Source organism: Eretmochelys imbricata, chromosome 14 (genome assembly GCF_965152235.1).
Source record: "Eretmochelys imbricata isolate rEreImb1 chromosome 14, rEreImb1.hap1, whole genome shotgun sequence".
In the NCBI taxonomy this organism is placed as follows: domain Eukaryota; kingdom Metazoa; phylum Chordata; order Testudines; family Cheloniidae; genus Eretmochelys; species Eretmochelys imbricata.
This window is the reverse complement of record NC_135585.1, coordinates 52,804,684-52,820,779: the sequence shown is the minus strand read 5'-3', so window position 1 is coordinate 52,820,779 and position 16,096 is coordinate 52,804,684. Positions and strand designations below refer to the sequence as shown.

The 16,096-nt window shown below is 45.1% G+C and overlaps 1 protein-coding gene across 1 annotated transcript; it reads right to left on the bottom strand.

Annotated features, from left to right (window-relative positions):
- Positions 1 to 646: 646 nt before the first annotated feature.
- Positions 647 to 13,362, bottom strand: LOC144274624 (killer cell lectin-like receptor subfamily B member 1B allele B). The gene is made up of 6 exons (XM_077833611.1): positions 13,263 to 13,362; positions 7,058 to 7,156; positions 6,567 to 6,680; positions 2,265 to 2,419; positions 1,824 to 1,933; positions 647 to 984 (listed from the first exon to the last, which is right to left on the bottom strand). Exons 1-6 carry the CDS (start codon positions 13,345 to 13,347, stop codon positions 864 to 866), a joined length of 684 nt encoding a protein of 227 aa, XP_077689737.1. The 5' UTR covers positions 13,348 to 13,362; the 3' UTR covers positions 647 to 863.
- Positions 13,363 to 16,096: the final 2,734 nt, after the last annotated feature.

Sequence of the window (16,096 nt, the reverse complement as noted above, 5' to 3'; positions counted from 1 at the left end):
AAAGTGCTTTTATCCAAAGTGCTTTACAATAGTTAGCTAACGGTACAAACAATATTTGGAGAGATCATTAAGTGGTCCGCCGAGACCCTCCGTCATTTTCAAGTGGTTAGTAAAAATAAGTTAGGCTGCAAAAACAATCAAGGTACCTCACTCTATTTTCATTTACTTCCTATTACTTATAGGAGAAGGATGAAGAAAAAAGAATGAAAAATGGGGGTGGGGGGAGATAAGAAAGAATTTTCTTTTTCTTGGCTGGGTCCCAAGGGGGGGGCCCAAAAATGAAGCTGAGCACATGGCCCCACTAACTTTAAATCCGCCACAGCGAAACAGTCTGGATTTGCTGCAGGGAGCCACAGAGAGAGAGAGAGAGAGATAGCTGGTTGCTGAGGACCCAGTTTCAGAGTCTTGGAGGCTACTGTGTGCTCAGATTTGGGTGCATAAATGGTAAGCAACTACCAGATGTGGGAATACAAACTGGTGCTTCTTCACCTAAATCTCCCACAGAATTAGAGGCTACTAGTGAAAGTGGGGCAGGGTGGAAGAATGATCAAAAGGGTGCCTTTCTGAGATGTGGCCAAATGGCACATAGATCTCCGGCGGTAACATTGGTGCCTTACAACTTTTAATTTTCAAACGGTTCCTAAGAGCCAAGTGTGTCTGCTCACACACGATGCCCAGGAGGCAGCCAGCTCCTCATGAAATCAGACCCAGCTCCTGAGGAACAAGTGAAAGGATCTTCCTTGGAAAATGGGTTTGTTGGAGGCTTTAGAATTCTTTAATTAGCAAATGTGTTTTTCTTTTAGAAAATAAACAAGGACACTTGCTATTTCAGTTACGGAAGTGCAGCTCATTGGTGTGACTGCTTATTTCAGGGCAACTTTCTCACAAATCCATTTAGCTAAAGCCAGGCAGGTTTCCGAAATAGCACAGTTCCCTTTCATCAGCACACAGCTCTCCCTTTCAGCAGCTCCTGTTAGCTGGAACCTGGGGAACAAAGAGCAGGAGTCACTGGGTGTTTAGCTTTACTGAGCAAGATCTTTAGCAGCTATCCCTCATTCGGAGGGGTGGTCTGTCTCCATACTAACTTCCTTCATCCGTACTTTTCTACAGAGCCATAATTAGTAATATGCCTCACAGAGTGGGAAAGGAGCTGGGCAGGCTCAGTTCAGTGCTGGAAAACATCGCAAAATCCACTGCAATGATTGACCAATACTGCCCGTGGGTGTATTCAAACCCCACTGCTGGGGAGCCAAGCCGAGGAGCCCAGCAGCGCCCATGTGGTCCTGTTTTGTACAACTGTGCCATGTGCACTGAGTGGTGTCTGAAGTGGGTAGAGCTTAGTTGGTAGGCGGGGCTTGGGAAAGTACCACCCCTTCCCCCACCCCCATGGCAGCCCTGGTGGAGGTAAACTGTACTGCTCAGCAGGAGAGGGGACCCTGACCCTGCATTAACGAGCACATTGCTGGACAAGGGCCACCTTACTCAGGCAGAGCAGCACAGCTGAGAGCTAACATAGGTGTGAACTCTTCAGCAAGTGCCTCTTCAGCAAGACAAGGATTGGGCTTAAGCTAGTGTTTTCCCTGACATGCCTATTCTCCAAACAGACCCTGACCCCCCTTTATCCTGTGGCTTTGCAAGCACACAGGGGGCTTGAGACTGACCATCTCTCCATGGAGGACTCTGCCTGGTGCTTAACTTTACTTGTGCTCACAGACAGCCTCTGCTCCTGCTAGCACTAGAGAGCACTAACCTTGTGTTCCCACTTGTGCACCATGCAAGACACACTCAGTTTCAAAGCCAAAGTAGGAACCATGAACACTCACAGTGTTTCATTGAACTTGGAGCCGTCCACCCAGGTCCATTTCCTCTCTGGGGATGTAACACTGAGTCCAAGCCAAACCAGGTTCAATTGTGGAATACTCAGTATATACGCCTGTAAGTGACAGGACGGAGGAGTCTGGGTGAATATAACCTGCTAGAATTCTCTGGCTTCTTTGCTCTCTCGGCAAATGAAGGAAGAGAACCTGCTACATAGCTCTGCAATAGATATAAACCCAATTTCTGATGTTTCCCTTTCCTGGTCTCACCCTCTCCTTCCCCTCCGCATAACAGTGATATTTTAATGTGCTCTGTAAAAGACTTTTCTTAAGCCAAATGTCATACAGCTGGGGCATTGTTGTTTTGCTGCAAGCTCATTGTATTACATTATAACTAGTGACACTCATCTCTCAAGGGGCGGGTTAAGCCATTTTTATTTACTGTACCATCTCCTCCTTGTCTTGGATCATGACCATTTGAGAGCTCTTCGCTGAGCAGTCCACACGACTCTCATTCCATGTTTTACTTTCTTTAGAGACCCAATAGCACTTGTTCTTGTGCGGCAGCCAGTCAGCGGGGCACAGTTTGCACTCACAGCCCTCTAGAAACAGACATGGAAAAGGCAACATTAAATGGGCCGGAAAGTTCTGAACAGTGCTGAGCTTCCCTATGTTCATGAGGGGCTTTCAAACTATAAACATTCTCAGCCAAGACATTTCTCTTTATTCATTGTTTGTTTGAGGAAAGGCCCATTATTCAAATAGCAGATGGAGGTGCGGGTCAGGAGAGAGGTGCTCTGGCAGAGCTGTAATGTGAATATGAATTCATAAGATTGGGCACACAATTCACATTTTACGGGCTCAGTATCACACAATGCATTTCCCCCCAAGTAGCACCGAACCTCTGAAATGAAAGACACAACAAAACTGTCGCCTTCTCTGCTGAATCACTTCTGGAGCATTTTAAAAGTAGGAGGAGGGAGGCAAGGGATTCTCGTAGGAAGTTCTGGCTTCCCAGAATGCTCCCAGACAATTGAGGGCTACGTGCTGATCTCACACACACACACACAAAACCACCTTACAAGAACAGTATTACAGTTGCAAAGTCAAGCACTCAAAACTTAGGAAGTGTCAGAACTGAGGTTGCCTGTGCAATCTTTATTGGACCCCCTTGTGCATATGCATTATGATCCAGTCCATAATTACATAGTCACATGCCAGTTTTCTACACTAGACCCCATGCTTCATTCTGGGCACATGACGGATGGTGCTGCTGACTTACCGAGCAGCTATTCAATATTTTATTTTCTTCTCATTCAATGTGTAGCCCCAGTAATACTGCGCACTATTCAAAGCCGGCTCTGAAGACAGAACTATTAATTTCCTCATGGGCTTTCCTCTGGCACCCTGCTCTATAGTATCTGAGTGCTTCACAAAACAGTAATGAATTTTCACAGCACCCCTGTGAGATCAGGGGATTGCAATATTTCCATTTTACAGATGGGGAACTTAGGCACGGAGAGTTTAAGGTCAAAAGTATCCACTAATACCGGGTGCCCAACTTGAGACACCTAGGCTCAGACTCTCAAAAGGTACTTAGGATACCTGAAAAATCAGGGCATTTAAAGTACTTAGCATTCTATAGTACTTCATATGTTCAGGGCACAGCTCCCATCGATTTCAGTTACAGCTGTGACCGCTCAGCACTGCTACAAATCACACCCCAGCAGGGCCGCTGTAAGGATGTTTCGCGCCCTTGGCGAAACTTCCACCTTGCGCCCGCCCCAGCCCTGTGGCAGCTTCCCGCCCGGGACCTGAGGCGCCCCCCTGAGGTAGCTCTGTGCCCCCCCAACCCTGAGGCACCCCCCACGTGACGGCTCCCCACCGCCCCCTCCCTCTCCTCAGCCGGGGGAGCCATGCGGCAGCTCCCCGTCCCAGCTCACCTCTGCTCCACCTCCTCCCCGAGCATGCCGCCGCTTCTCCTGCCTCCCAGGCTTGGGGTGCCAAACAGCTGTTTGGCGCCACAAGCCTGGGAGGAAGAGAAGCAGAGCGGGGCGGTGCTCAGGGGAGGAGGAGGAGCAGAGGTGAGCTGGGGCGGGGAGCGGTTCCCCTGCACGCCGCCCCGCCCCTCCCCCATTACTTGCTGCAGGCGGCCCTCCCTGCGCCAGCTCACCTCTGCTCCACTGCCTCCCCAGAGCGCACTTTTGGCCACCCCCAACCACTTGGCGCCGTAGGGAGTCCACCTAGTTCGCCTAGTGGTTGCACCGGCCCTGCACCCCAGGCTCTCAATTGAGGCACCCAGTGAATGGAGGAACACAGTGAGTGACCACCTGTGAGAAGATTGGTTTAAGTAACTCTCCCCCACCACCAGCCCCAATGTACTCTCTCCCCCGCCTTCTGGCTCTTGTTCCTTCTGCATTCAACTCAGGCAACTTCCTCCTCCATGCTGCCAGGGCTCAGGAGGACACAGCAAGCATGTGAGAGACAGGCTCCCCGCTCTCAGTGCCACTGTCAGGACCCAAACCTGCATGGAACGTCCTACTCAGCCCCCTGTAGCTCTGGGCTGGAGCATGCTCATTGTTGATAGAATCATGAATTTTCAAAGGCTTATAACTTGGCCAAATTTGGGCAGATATTCACAGGCGCAGCTAAAGGAAGACAGATCCCTGATTCGTAAGCCACCCCCTTGCCAAATTTCAAGTCCCTATTCCACAGCATGGGACAGAACTAGAGCTTCTGAAAGACAAAGTCTCCAGAATTTGTTTAACATGAGGAAAACAATGTATTTTCACTAGGCTGATTCTCAGAAACAGCTGGACAATTATGTCTGAAACTAAAATAAAAAAATAAAAATCAGGCTGAGGCAGACCCCTGGCATGGAAAGGTTCAGCCCGAACATTTAATCTTCAGCAAAAATAAAAGCAACTGAAAACAGGCTCTCCTAGTGGGAAGTATTGTGCTGTCTTAACAGGTGGTGCTACCAGCCTCACCGATAATCTGCACATCCTGAATGCCCGTACTCAGTGCCCCAAAAACCAGTATAGGGAAAGCCAGCGCTACCTAGCGGTGGAGTAGGGAGGCTGCACACCTGGGTTCTAAGCCCCGCTCTGATACTGCCCCATTCTGGGTGTGTCTACACTTGTGATCATTAAAATCCCAGCATCCTCTTTTGACTAACAGAGGATTCACCAGCTTGTGTAACTACATTTTTTCCTCCCTAAAAATCTCTCTGGCAATTTCAATTGGATGGGGAAGATATTTCCGAATTGTGGTCTATGGGGTGCTTGTAGGTACTCCATGAAAGCTGACAGGTCACATCTGCCTGGATCCTCCTCAATTCCAGCTGCTATTTCTCACTATAAGACATTTACAATTACATTTAATGCTTTCCCAGTACTACTTGTTTATGTGAGCAACTGCTGCAATTGCCATTGGGATGTAATAGGATTGCAAAAGGGAGGGAGAAGGGTCTGTGGGTTTACAAATGGGAGGGCAGGCGTCCAGTAGGTGCTCTATACAAAAACAGTTGAAACACTCTGGGATTTGGAATTGTTCTTCACTTCCTCTCCTGAGGTACTGTATAGTGTTGTGTGTGGCTAAACAGCTAGCAAGTTTCACCCCACATGTTGTGACGCTGCAGTGGTAAGTGAAAGGATTTCCGTGTTACACAGTCACATAAGAAAATTTGTTTCTCTCTTTTCCTTTTGAAGAAGTTCTTAAGTTACATTTACGGATATGTTAAAAGAATGTTGTTTAGGCTGCGAAGGCAAGCAGCTGAAAGCTAGGAAGTGTAAGAAATAAGATTGCCCAGACAACCTTTAATCGGCCCCTCTGTAAAACATTGATACGGTCTTTAATGACATGATCACATTCTGTTTTTTCCATGAGACCCTGCCTCATTCAGTGCATAGGATGGACAGTGGATGAGTCAGATGGCTTTAAGAAGAGGACAGATGCTCTCGTGTTGAAAGCACTGGACCAGACTCTGCCACAAACTGTCTATGTGATGTTCAGCAAGAGCCTATCTAATACAAGAGGGCAAAGTGAAGGTTTTACGCACAACTATACATCTGTCATTTCCTAACTTCTGAGTGCTTGACTTTGCAGCCAAAACATCCTTTTAATGTAGTTTTTTTATGTAATAGAAATTTTATTACACTACAAAATGTGCCTGTTTCGTACACAATGGAAGTACTCTGAATGACCAGTAGATGTCACTCCTACTACTTTGCACAAACAGCTGAAAACGTATTTATTAGAGCTGCTTGAAATGTGGGACTATCCACAAAACATTTTCAGAGGGTTTTCCCCTTTTTTACCTTATTTGCTTTCTCTCCTTTTTTTCCCTCACTGGAGAAAAAATGTGAAAAGATAAAATGTATAGGGAAGTGGGGAAAAGGTCATGATTTTGAAACTAAATATTTAGTTTTTCTCTGAAAATTTCCCCTTTGGAAAAATTTCAAAAAATTGAAAAATAAATTTTGTCATGAAAAATAAATGTTGACAAAACCCTCTTTTCTGATTAAGAATCAGAAATGTTTCAGCCAGTTGTAGCATTTATCTTGCAGCCATCAAACAGAACAAATGACAAGAAAAATAAAGAAGGGAAGATGAAGGTCTGGTACATCTCAGCCATGTATAAATTATTCTGACATAGTTGCTGAAATTTCAGTCAGCGAGTTTGGAGTGAGAGTTCTTCCAGGTAGGCACAATGTTGCAAAGAGCGCAAAGAATAGCAGATACAGTTACCTGTTGAGTTGTTGTCTGGCTTTGGATACACACTTTGATTCGAGCAAGACTGGGAATCCTTCAGACTGGAATTACATTCAATTCCATTTGTTGTTCTCGGTCTTCCAGTCTGACCTTCACAAGGATGTGTAACAAAAGAGAGAAGGTAAAAAGTATCAACTCACCAAATACCGTGGGATATCTATCAAGTTAGGATGGGGACAGAGAAGCAGCGTGAGATGGAATCTCACTCATTATCCATTGTAAGGTTCATTTCACATTTTTGCACGTCTCACAGTGGAGCTGTTACAGACAAATAATGCATGTTTCATTTATCAAGCTCTCAACTCTACTTTGTTTAATGTAACACTTTTGATGTCTATGGCAGTGATGAAATGCCTGGTAATTTATTCAGAAATGTTTTGGAGGCCAAAAAAATAGAATCTAAATGGAACTGCAGGGGAAGAGGAGAATTCACTGAGCCAGTGAATCTATGGTGCTGAGATACTCACCCGAAACACCAAGCGCGATCACAGCTGCCACCAGGATGATGTTCCCAGCCCATCCAAGCCATAGAGCCAGCCGATGCCAGCGTGGGCACTGAGGGATATCTGCAAGAGTCAAAACCTAGTGTAAAGATTTATAATGAAATATGGAAACTTCTTCTCCTTTGGAGGCTGCTCAACTGGAGATAAGGATTAAGTTCAGGCTCATGTAATATGAGGAGGAAAATGATCACGCTCAGAGTTTAAAACTCTGAGACCACATCACCCTCACAAGGGCAACATTAATTGTCTAACTCGATGGAAGTAGAGGAAAGCTGAAGAAATACCAAAGATAACTAATGTTTACTAAAAAGAAAAGGAATACTTGTGGCACCTTAGAAACTAATAAATTTATTTTATTTATTTATTTATTTATTTGAGCATAAGCTTTCGTGAGCTACAGCTCACTTAATCGGATGCATGCTCACAAAAGCTTATGCTCAAATAAATTTGTTAGTCTCTAAGGTGCCACAAGTCCTCCTTTTCTTTTTGTGAATACAGACTAACATGGTTGCTACTCTGAAACCTAATGTTTACTAGTTAACAAGTTCACATCATCCTGTATCACAGAGGGCCAGATTCTCTGCTGGCATCACTGTGATGAAGTGGAAATTTTCTGTAATATTTTTATGAATCCTATGCGTACCTTACTTTCTCCCACACTTTGCATTGCTATGCAATGAGGGGCGGGGGGGGAAAAGGATTAAGTTTGCTCTCAGGGCAGACTAAGGGCTAGTCTACACCGGCAACGCTAAAGCGTTGCCACGGCAGCGATTTAATGTGGCTTGTGTGGTCATGGCAGAGCGCTGGGAGAGAGCTCTCCCAGTGCTCTAAAAAACCCGCCTCCAATGGTGAAACTTGCTGCTCGGGGGTGTTTTTTCACACCCCCAAGCGAGAAAATTGCCATGCTGTAAATTGCCAGTGTAGACAAGCCCTGAGAGAGGGTGTGTGAGTGTGTGTGTGTGTGTCACTTAGCTGTCTGAGTTGACTGAATGGGTCATTAACAGGACTGTCCAAGGCTGACCCATATCAGTGGAAATTCTGAGAAGACAGTGAAAAGCCCAGTCACCAGGGCACTGACACCTAGCAACCAATGATCCAGAGGGAGGAGGATTTGCCCACCTCTCAGCAGAGAAGCAGAGCAGAGACCCCAGCCCCAGAAAAAAGGACCAGGAGGTGTGAGGAGAAGTGTGGGCTCTGGAAGAAGCTTATGGCTCTCTCTGACCTGGGAACTGACTAAGAAAGGAAGTCAAAGAGAGAAAAAGAGCGTGAAAATGGAGTTCATTATAGCTTGTTAGGTGAATTGTGACCAGAACAGAATGGTCTGTGTTTTACCTTTATGTGTCTGCTAACCTAAGGACTTCCCATCTTGTGTTCCAGGTGACTAATAAATCCTACTCTGTTTTGAAGACGTTTTTTGAGGCGTCACTTCAAATACTGGCTGGGGTGCAGTAGTGGCTGTAGGCTGTATGAGTCTCTGCCAGGAGTCTAGCTCAGTTGGACTCACTGAGCAGAGCTCACAGTGTGGAACAGGAGTGCTGGAGCCCAGTAGCTCAGTCTAGGAGGAGGTGAGGCTGTGTGGTCTACCCTGAAGGAAGCATGAGACCCCTTGGGGGTCTGGCACACTGAGGGGGATCCTCCAAGAGACGGTTCAAAAGCTGGGGAACAGCTCCGATCCCGTGGAACCGTGACAGTGACTCCAGTGAAGTTAATGGCATTCCGTGGAGTTTTGTCAGCGGTTAGGTCAATAGTGTTCGTAAAGGGGAGATATTTCACCATATAACTGCATGGCAAAAACAGGCTACAAGTGGCAGCAATGGCTGCCTCTGACTTGGCTTTTTTTATCCATCCATCCATGTAGACATGTATCCCTCAATGTCTGCTGTGCGCCAGTCCCATCAGGAGACACTTGGTAACTACCCATGGCGCTGTTGACAAGGTGATGGGAAGAACTGTGAATTGAAAGTTCCTGACTCCCATGCAGAATCTCCGGTATTTGCAATGGTTCTTCCCAATAGCCAGGTGGAAGTATCCATCTTTCATGTTGAGAGATAAATACAAGTCTCCTTAAGAGTGAGGGAAGGATTTGAAGCCTGACATATTTATTCATGTCTTTGGGGCCCAGAATAGGTTATAGACCTTCCTTCTTCGGGATGAGGAAGTATGGGCGTAGAGTCCCTTCCCTTGGTTACACAGAGGAACTTCTATAGCTACTTTCAAGAGGAGTGAGTCCCCTTCTTCCAGGAAGACTTTCTTGTGAGGGGGAGTCCCTGAGGAGGGGACCTGGTGCAGAACTGGATGGAATATCTATCTTGAATGGTCTCTGTCACAGGGTGGCTGGCTCCTGTCACTTGAAGCAGGTCCAGTGTCCTGTGCCATAGCAGGTGCTCCCAGTTGGGCCAGTCAAGAGGGGAGGCATTGCACCTGGGGCTACAGGGGAAGTTCCACTGAGCGAGGACCAGCTGTGAGAAGGAAGCTGACAGAGAAATCTAGGAAGCTGCAGGAAGCAGGACTGCCAGAGTCCATTGGGAAGGGAGGCAGGAAGAGTCTAACATCTAAAGGGTGAGCTGAGGAACTGTTTGTTTAAGTTTGGACAATAAACCTACTTAAAGGAGACTGTGGGTGTGGCAGTGAATCCTTGACAAACGGGGAAGAAGCCCTGCCTTGTGACAGTCTCCAAAGCCCAGCAGTCAGAAGTTATTTATTGTGCACCAGTCGCTGTAGAAGAAGAATAGACAAGGACTGAAGGGAGGGGACAGACAATGTCAGAGGGGAAGGTGCTAGAAACTTGTTTGGCCCGAATGTCCCATTAAACCAGCTGCTTGTAGGCAGAGGAGGAGGACTGTGATGAAGAATGCTGGAAGTTTTCGTTCTTGTGCTTTCGAGGTCTCCTCCCACAGCCACTGTGGAGAGAGGCTGGAACCTTCTTAGTGAGCAATACGCCTAATACAGATTGTTGCTGAGCCCTCCCTTTGAAACCTGTCAAGGTTCAGATAATTCTCAGGCTGGGTAGGACCTACGTTTCTAATAAGCACGGCCCTACTGGGACAGACCAAAGGTCCATCTAACTCAGTATGCTGTCTTCTGACAGTGGCCAATGCCAGGTGCCCCAGAGGGAATGAACAGAGCAGGTGATCATCAAATGATCCATCCCGTGTCACCCATTCCCAGCTTCTGGCAAAGAGTAGATCTGATCTTGTCCAGATCTTCTCACTGGCCCTTAAAAGGCAGATCTTCTATCCTCCACTGGGCTGCTATAATGAGGCCTGGGCAGTGGGGTCAGGAATATCTACACAGGACTATCCCAGTGGCCACAGCCCTTGTATTGGTCTCCTAGTAACTTGCTATGTTGACATTTGCACATAGTTTTGAAATTTTAGGGAAGAAAGTGTTGGTTGGTTGGATGGTGCAAAAAGGCTGTGAGAGAAGATTTAGAAAATCGTCAGTAGACCGTGGCAGAGGGAACACGCTCACTCCCTGAACTGTCCACTTCTTGACATTCTAATATTTGGTGCTTTTAAAATGGCTCTGATATTTTCCTACTGTAAAAAAATTAGAAAAGTCACCATGAAGTACAACTCTAGAAATTGCTTTACATTTTCAAAGCTGTCCTCGAAGAGGAAAAGGGCAAGAGACTTAAAAACGTAATTTAAAATAAAAAGAGTAATAGTCTCTACTAGACTCCACTGAGTTTGAAATCATGACAGGAGACTTCAGCACTTTCAATATCAAAGAACTTAACTTCGAGTAACTTTAAAAACTGTAGCCCATTATTCATAAAAGTCCATCTTATGTGAGAGTTCTCACTGACAATAAATAAAACTTATGTCCTTCATAGAACAAGATGTTCTGGAGACATACGTGGACAAAAAATGGTGCATTTTTAAAAAAGTAAAAAGCTGCTTTTCTGTTTAATTAAAATATTTAAATGATTTGTTAAATTGATTTCAATTTTTCAAAGAAAACAATTCTTGTCTGGCCCCAGATTAACAAATTTCAAGATAAAACAGGGGGGACGTCAGAGATGGTGTTAAAAAATTAAGCTTGTACTAGAAACTCTTTGACCACTGTAACTACTGTGGCTCCACAGTTTAAGCTCCAGCTTCCAAGGGAAGCAAAGGACATGTGTAGAGACCCACCTCCTGGCCACAGCAGCCCATTTCCATTTTCCAGCCCCGGGGGGCACCGCATAGGGCTGGAGCTCCCCCAACTCCCTAGAGAGCTGGGTCAGGTTTTCCCTAACAACATCCTGGACCCAGCCCATGACCCCAGGGGCCTGGGTGCATCACAAGGGACAGAAGTTCCAACTCCTCGAGGCTTGAAGGGAGAGAGAGTTGGCATGGACTGGGCTCCACCAAGAGCCACCCCACAAACCAACACCTGAACCCAGTGGTCTATTTCCTCCCTCTGCGATAAGTGTTTTGCTGCAGCCAGCTAATTAAATTAGTCTTGTTCAAGCAGTAGCAGTTTGTGCTGCAATGCTGAAGCTTCAGGGTTCAAACTTTTCTCAAAATAATGTTATTTAGATTGCAAAGTCAAGCACTCAGCAGTTAGGAAATGCCAGATTTACAGTTACCCCAGCAAACTTCTCTCTGCTCCCTTGTGCATATGCATTATGACAACATATTTCCATGTAATAAAGACTACTTTTTTCCCAAAGGATCCCTGCCTCATTCAATACACAAGATGGTTGCACAGTGGGGTAGAATTAACGTTGTACAAGCAACTGTATGTCTGGCATTTCCTAACTTTTGAATGCTTCACTGTGCAAAATAATGGTTTTTAACTTTTTATATGTAATCCTGCATATTCTGTACTGTACACAGATGCATCTGATGAAGTGAGCTGTAGCTCACGAAAGCTCATGCTCAAATAAATTGGTTAGTCTCTAAGGTGCCACAAGTACTCCATTTCTTTTTGCGAACATCTGGACTGTTAGTATTTAATTTGCTTGTCACCTGAAATATCAGCTTTATATATTTTAATTCTAAGATTAGCAGCAGAACAGTCATCTAAAATGTTCTCTCATTAGTAGCCCAACTATTTATAGAAAATATGCTCTGAAAATAGTTAATATATTTACTATTTTACCACAGTTCTGCGAAATATTAGAATTTTTTATTTTCATATACCAATCTTTTCAGCAGAGTCTTGTAAAAAGTTATACTATGATTTATATATTTACATTTTACATCCTTTTAAGTTTAGTTTACAGTTCCTTGTATATTCATTGTTCCTGGAACACCGAAAGCTATTATGTTTCCTCCTCTCCTTCCTACTGTGTTGGTCTCCCCAAGTTAAGAGTTGTCCAAACTTTAATTGCTCTCAAGTGTAATGACTTGACTCCTCACAAATCTTCCCTATCCAGGTCCATTCAGAATCCAGTACAACCCCCTGCTGCATCCCCCACAGTTTTCATCCTTTATTGACCAAATTGCCCTTCGTGTCTTTCTCTTCTCCTCCCCTATTTCCTAACCTGGGTTGCTAGACTTCAGTCTCCCTACTTGCCTCTTCATGAATCTTAGCAGATCCTTTTCTCCACACTTCCCTCACCATGTGGAATCACCTCCATGACCTTCTGCACTGACTTCTCAGCAATTTTCCAAAACCAGTCCCTTCTCCCTGATCTGTGTGACATAACATTCTCTCCAAGAAGAAATGAAAGACAATTATATGAGTCTCCCAGACTCCTTGTGTTCAGTCTTCCCAAGACTTGATCAGTGCATTGCTCTTTACCTCCGACTTACCCCACTATACTATGTACTGCATCTTCAATACAGCATGAGTATCCACCCCCAAGTGTTTATGAAGTAAGTAGAAAAATGCCATAAAATAACCCTGTATTGTTCTTCACATGTAATTTACATCTATAGACTGGCAGTAGCTCTGAAGATTACTGTGACACTTTGTATTAACGTGAAAGTAAAATGCACAATATTGCATTAAAGAGATTCAGTTCCTAGTTCTGACAGATGGTAAATTACCTCATATTTGCTGAGTCCTAACATACAAATGGAACATAGAGACTCACACCTGCCCTTTGTTTCTAGAAAAACTTTCTTTAAATATCTGTGCTACCCGTAAAAACAAAAAAATACATTCAAAAAATTGGAATCCAAACCAAAAAAAGGAGCGCATACCAGTACAAAACTAAGAAGCTAAATATACTTACTGGGGTGCTGAGATGGATGCAGTGACTTTGAAGTGGAAAAAGCTTCAGGAATGTTTAAATCAGCATATACTATTTCTCCAGCCATGGCAAGTGCAGAGGAAGATGAGAGGCTACAAGAAGGCGGACTGTCTAAGAGTTGCCTCGCATTTATGCATGAACCAAGATGACAGACGTATCCAGTCAGAGGAAGTGTCTATCAGAAGGTTTTGAGTTCCTTCTTTCCCAGCAATCTAAGAGTGAAATCCAGGCACTAGAGATAAAGTGTCTAAAATACAATTGCACGAGCTAATCTGAGACATTCTCTCAATACATTGGAGCTGATGCTGGGATTTCACATAAACTGTTGATTTTTCCTATATTAAAAGAAAGCTGCTCCCTGGTGCGTTTGGTTCAGAAGCTCTGGGCATTTTAAGAGAAGAAATTCTTATCATCGCATTAAACTGGAAAACAGATTGAAAAATAAGAACTTTTTAATTACAATTCATATTTCCCATTGGAGAGAGATGTCTTTAATTTATGTCTCATCACTAGGGACAGTCATACCCCTCTCTCTAACTATTCTATTCAGGTGCTACACTGTTACCCCTTTTAACCTGACTGTCTGCTCAAAGTTGGGACCTCTGTGGGTCGTTCCAGTTAGGAAGAGAAATTGCTGATGGAGTCTGTTACCTTTGATGCAATCTGATTTACAAAGAATGTACAAAGTCATGTTTCCCCAAACTCAGGAGGAACCAAACAGGAGCCAGTGTCCTTGTTCACAGGTCCAAAACTCATTTCACCTTTCCAGCCCAAATCCTCTCTCTAGGCTACTCCCCTGGCCAAACCATGCTTCTAGTGGCTTGTTCAGCCTGTGTGTCTGTCCCCCTCTCACCCTCCACCCCCGGTTTCTCTCTCTCTGCTCTGTCTGATGCTTCTCGTCACACAGACACACACATACATTTCTAGTCAAACAATACACAGTGGAGTCTTCTCCCACACAGTGCTAATTTCTGGGTGGGCTCACGTCCACCTTTGTCTTAAGTGGGGACTTGTGATTATAGAATCATAGAAGATTAGAGTTGGAAGAGATCTCAGGAGGTCATCTAGTCTAACCCCCTGCTCAAAGCAGGACCAACCACAACTAAATCATCCCAGCCAGGGCTTTTCTTAACTTATCTTAAATTGGGGGTTCTCAAACTGGGGGTCAGGACCCCTCAGGGGGTCACAAGGTTACTACATGAGGGTCACGAGCTGTCAACCTCCACCCCAAACCCTGCTTGGCCTCCAGCATTTATAATGATGTTAAAGATGTAAAAAAGTGTTTTTAATTTATAAGGGGGTGGTCACATTCAGAGGTCTGGTGTGGGAAAGGGGTCACCAGTACAAAAGTTTGAGAACCACCATGACTTAAATGAAGGCCAGTGGTTAAACCTGCAAGAACAGCATTAGTCCCATTCCTTTGAGATATTCAGACTCGTAATAGCACTTCCTTGGCAAGCTGCGCCCGGTCCAGGGAAAAGCTGCTCTGTTGCATTAGGACTACAAGGCACTGAGTGACATCAACTCCTACTGAAGTAACGGGAGGAAAGGGCGCTCAGCACTTCACAGGATAGAGCCCTGTGTCTGATGCCGGGGCTGTAGGAGTCAGCCAAGGTTCTGCAGAATTTGTGCCCACAGTAAAATAGTCAGGTTCCCTTGTCACACAGTGACCTGACAAGTAAGAAGTACAGTTGGAGGAAACTGGTCTTATGCAGTAATGCCGGCACCCCTAGGTCTCACGTAGCACTTGCTAGTAACATTAGTTTATTAACTACTTGGTTGATAAATCTGCAGCTCCAGAGTCGTCTCCACCTCACTTCTCTGTCCATCCCTCATACCCCTCCTGTTACTGCAGCAAATCCACCCCTCTGTACAGCAATCCTAATGACTACAGCACTGCAGTAAAGGAGGCAAAACAACCCTTCTGATCCTCCAACATCCATGCAGCAGAATCATAGTCAATGGAGCTATTTTGCATGGTGAACTGGCTAAGCAATCCAGGCTGCATAGCCCAGACATCAGACCCAGGCGTCCGCTGCTGTGAAGAGCTGTCAACATGCTTCACTGATAAGATCAACCGAATATGTACCAATGGAGCTGACTGGGAAAGAAAATTCCATTGCTGACCAGATTGTATTATTCACCCCACCATCTCTGAGTTTGCCCCCATCATACACACTGAACATCAAGAAATCCTGAAAAATGTTAGAGATACAACCTGTGAAACAGATCCATGCCCCTCCTCGCTAGTACAAGTAAGAACAGCTATGCCCACTATTCATGGAAATAATCAACACCTCCTTTAGAGAAGCTCACCTACCAAATTCCTTGAGAAATGCAACAGAGACAATTTGGGGAATCTGTTTTTGTACAACTCATGAATTCTGGTTAATTTTATGAAATTCCTCTATCACTGAGTGCCTCAGCGTGTCTGGCAGGGCCCTTGAGATGTACAACACCCTCTTCCTTTCCTTTTATGGTCTGAAAGAACCTGTAGAACAAATAAAATAAATCATTAACTTAATACCTGGTCTTTGGCCAAACAGTGGGTATGTTAAGGAAGGTGCCTGATCTGGGAGAACCAATTTGACCCAGATGGTCTGAAGGGAGCGGGTTTTGGAGAATAGAAAGTCCACAAACAGGAAAACAAAGAAACCAGGTGGTGATTTTCTCCAAAGACTCAGAGGGACTCTGAGACAGAGGAAGTTTGAGCAGGAGAGAGGAATAGAGAGGGATGCTTTTGGAGCAGAGAGGACCTTCTTTGACTCTGGGACCAGCCAAGGTCAAAGGAAGCAGGCAGAAGGAGAGAGCAGACT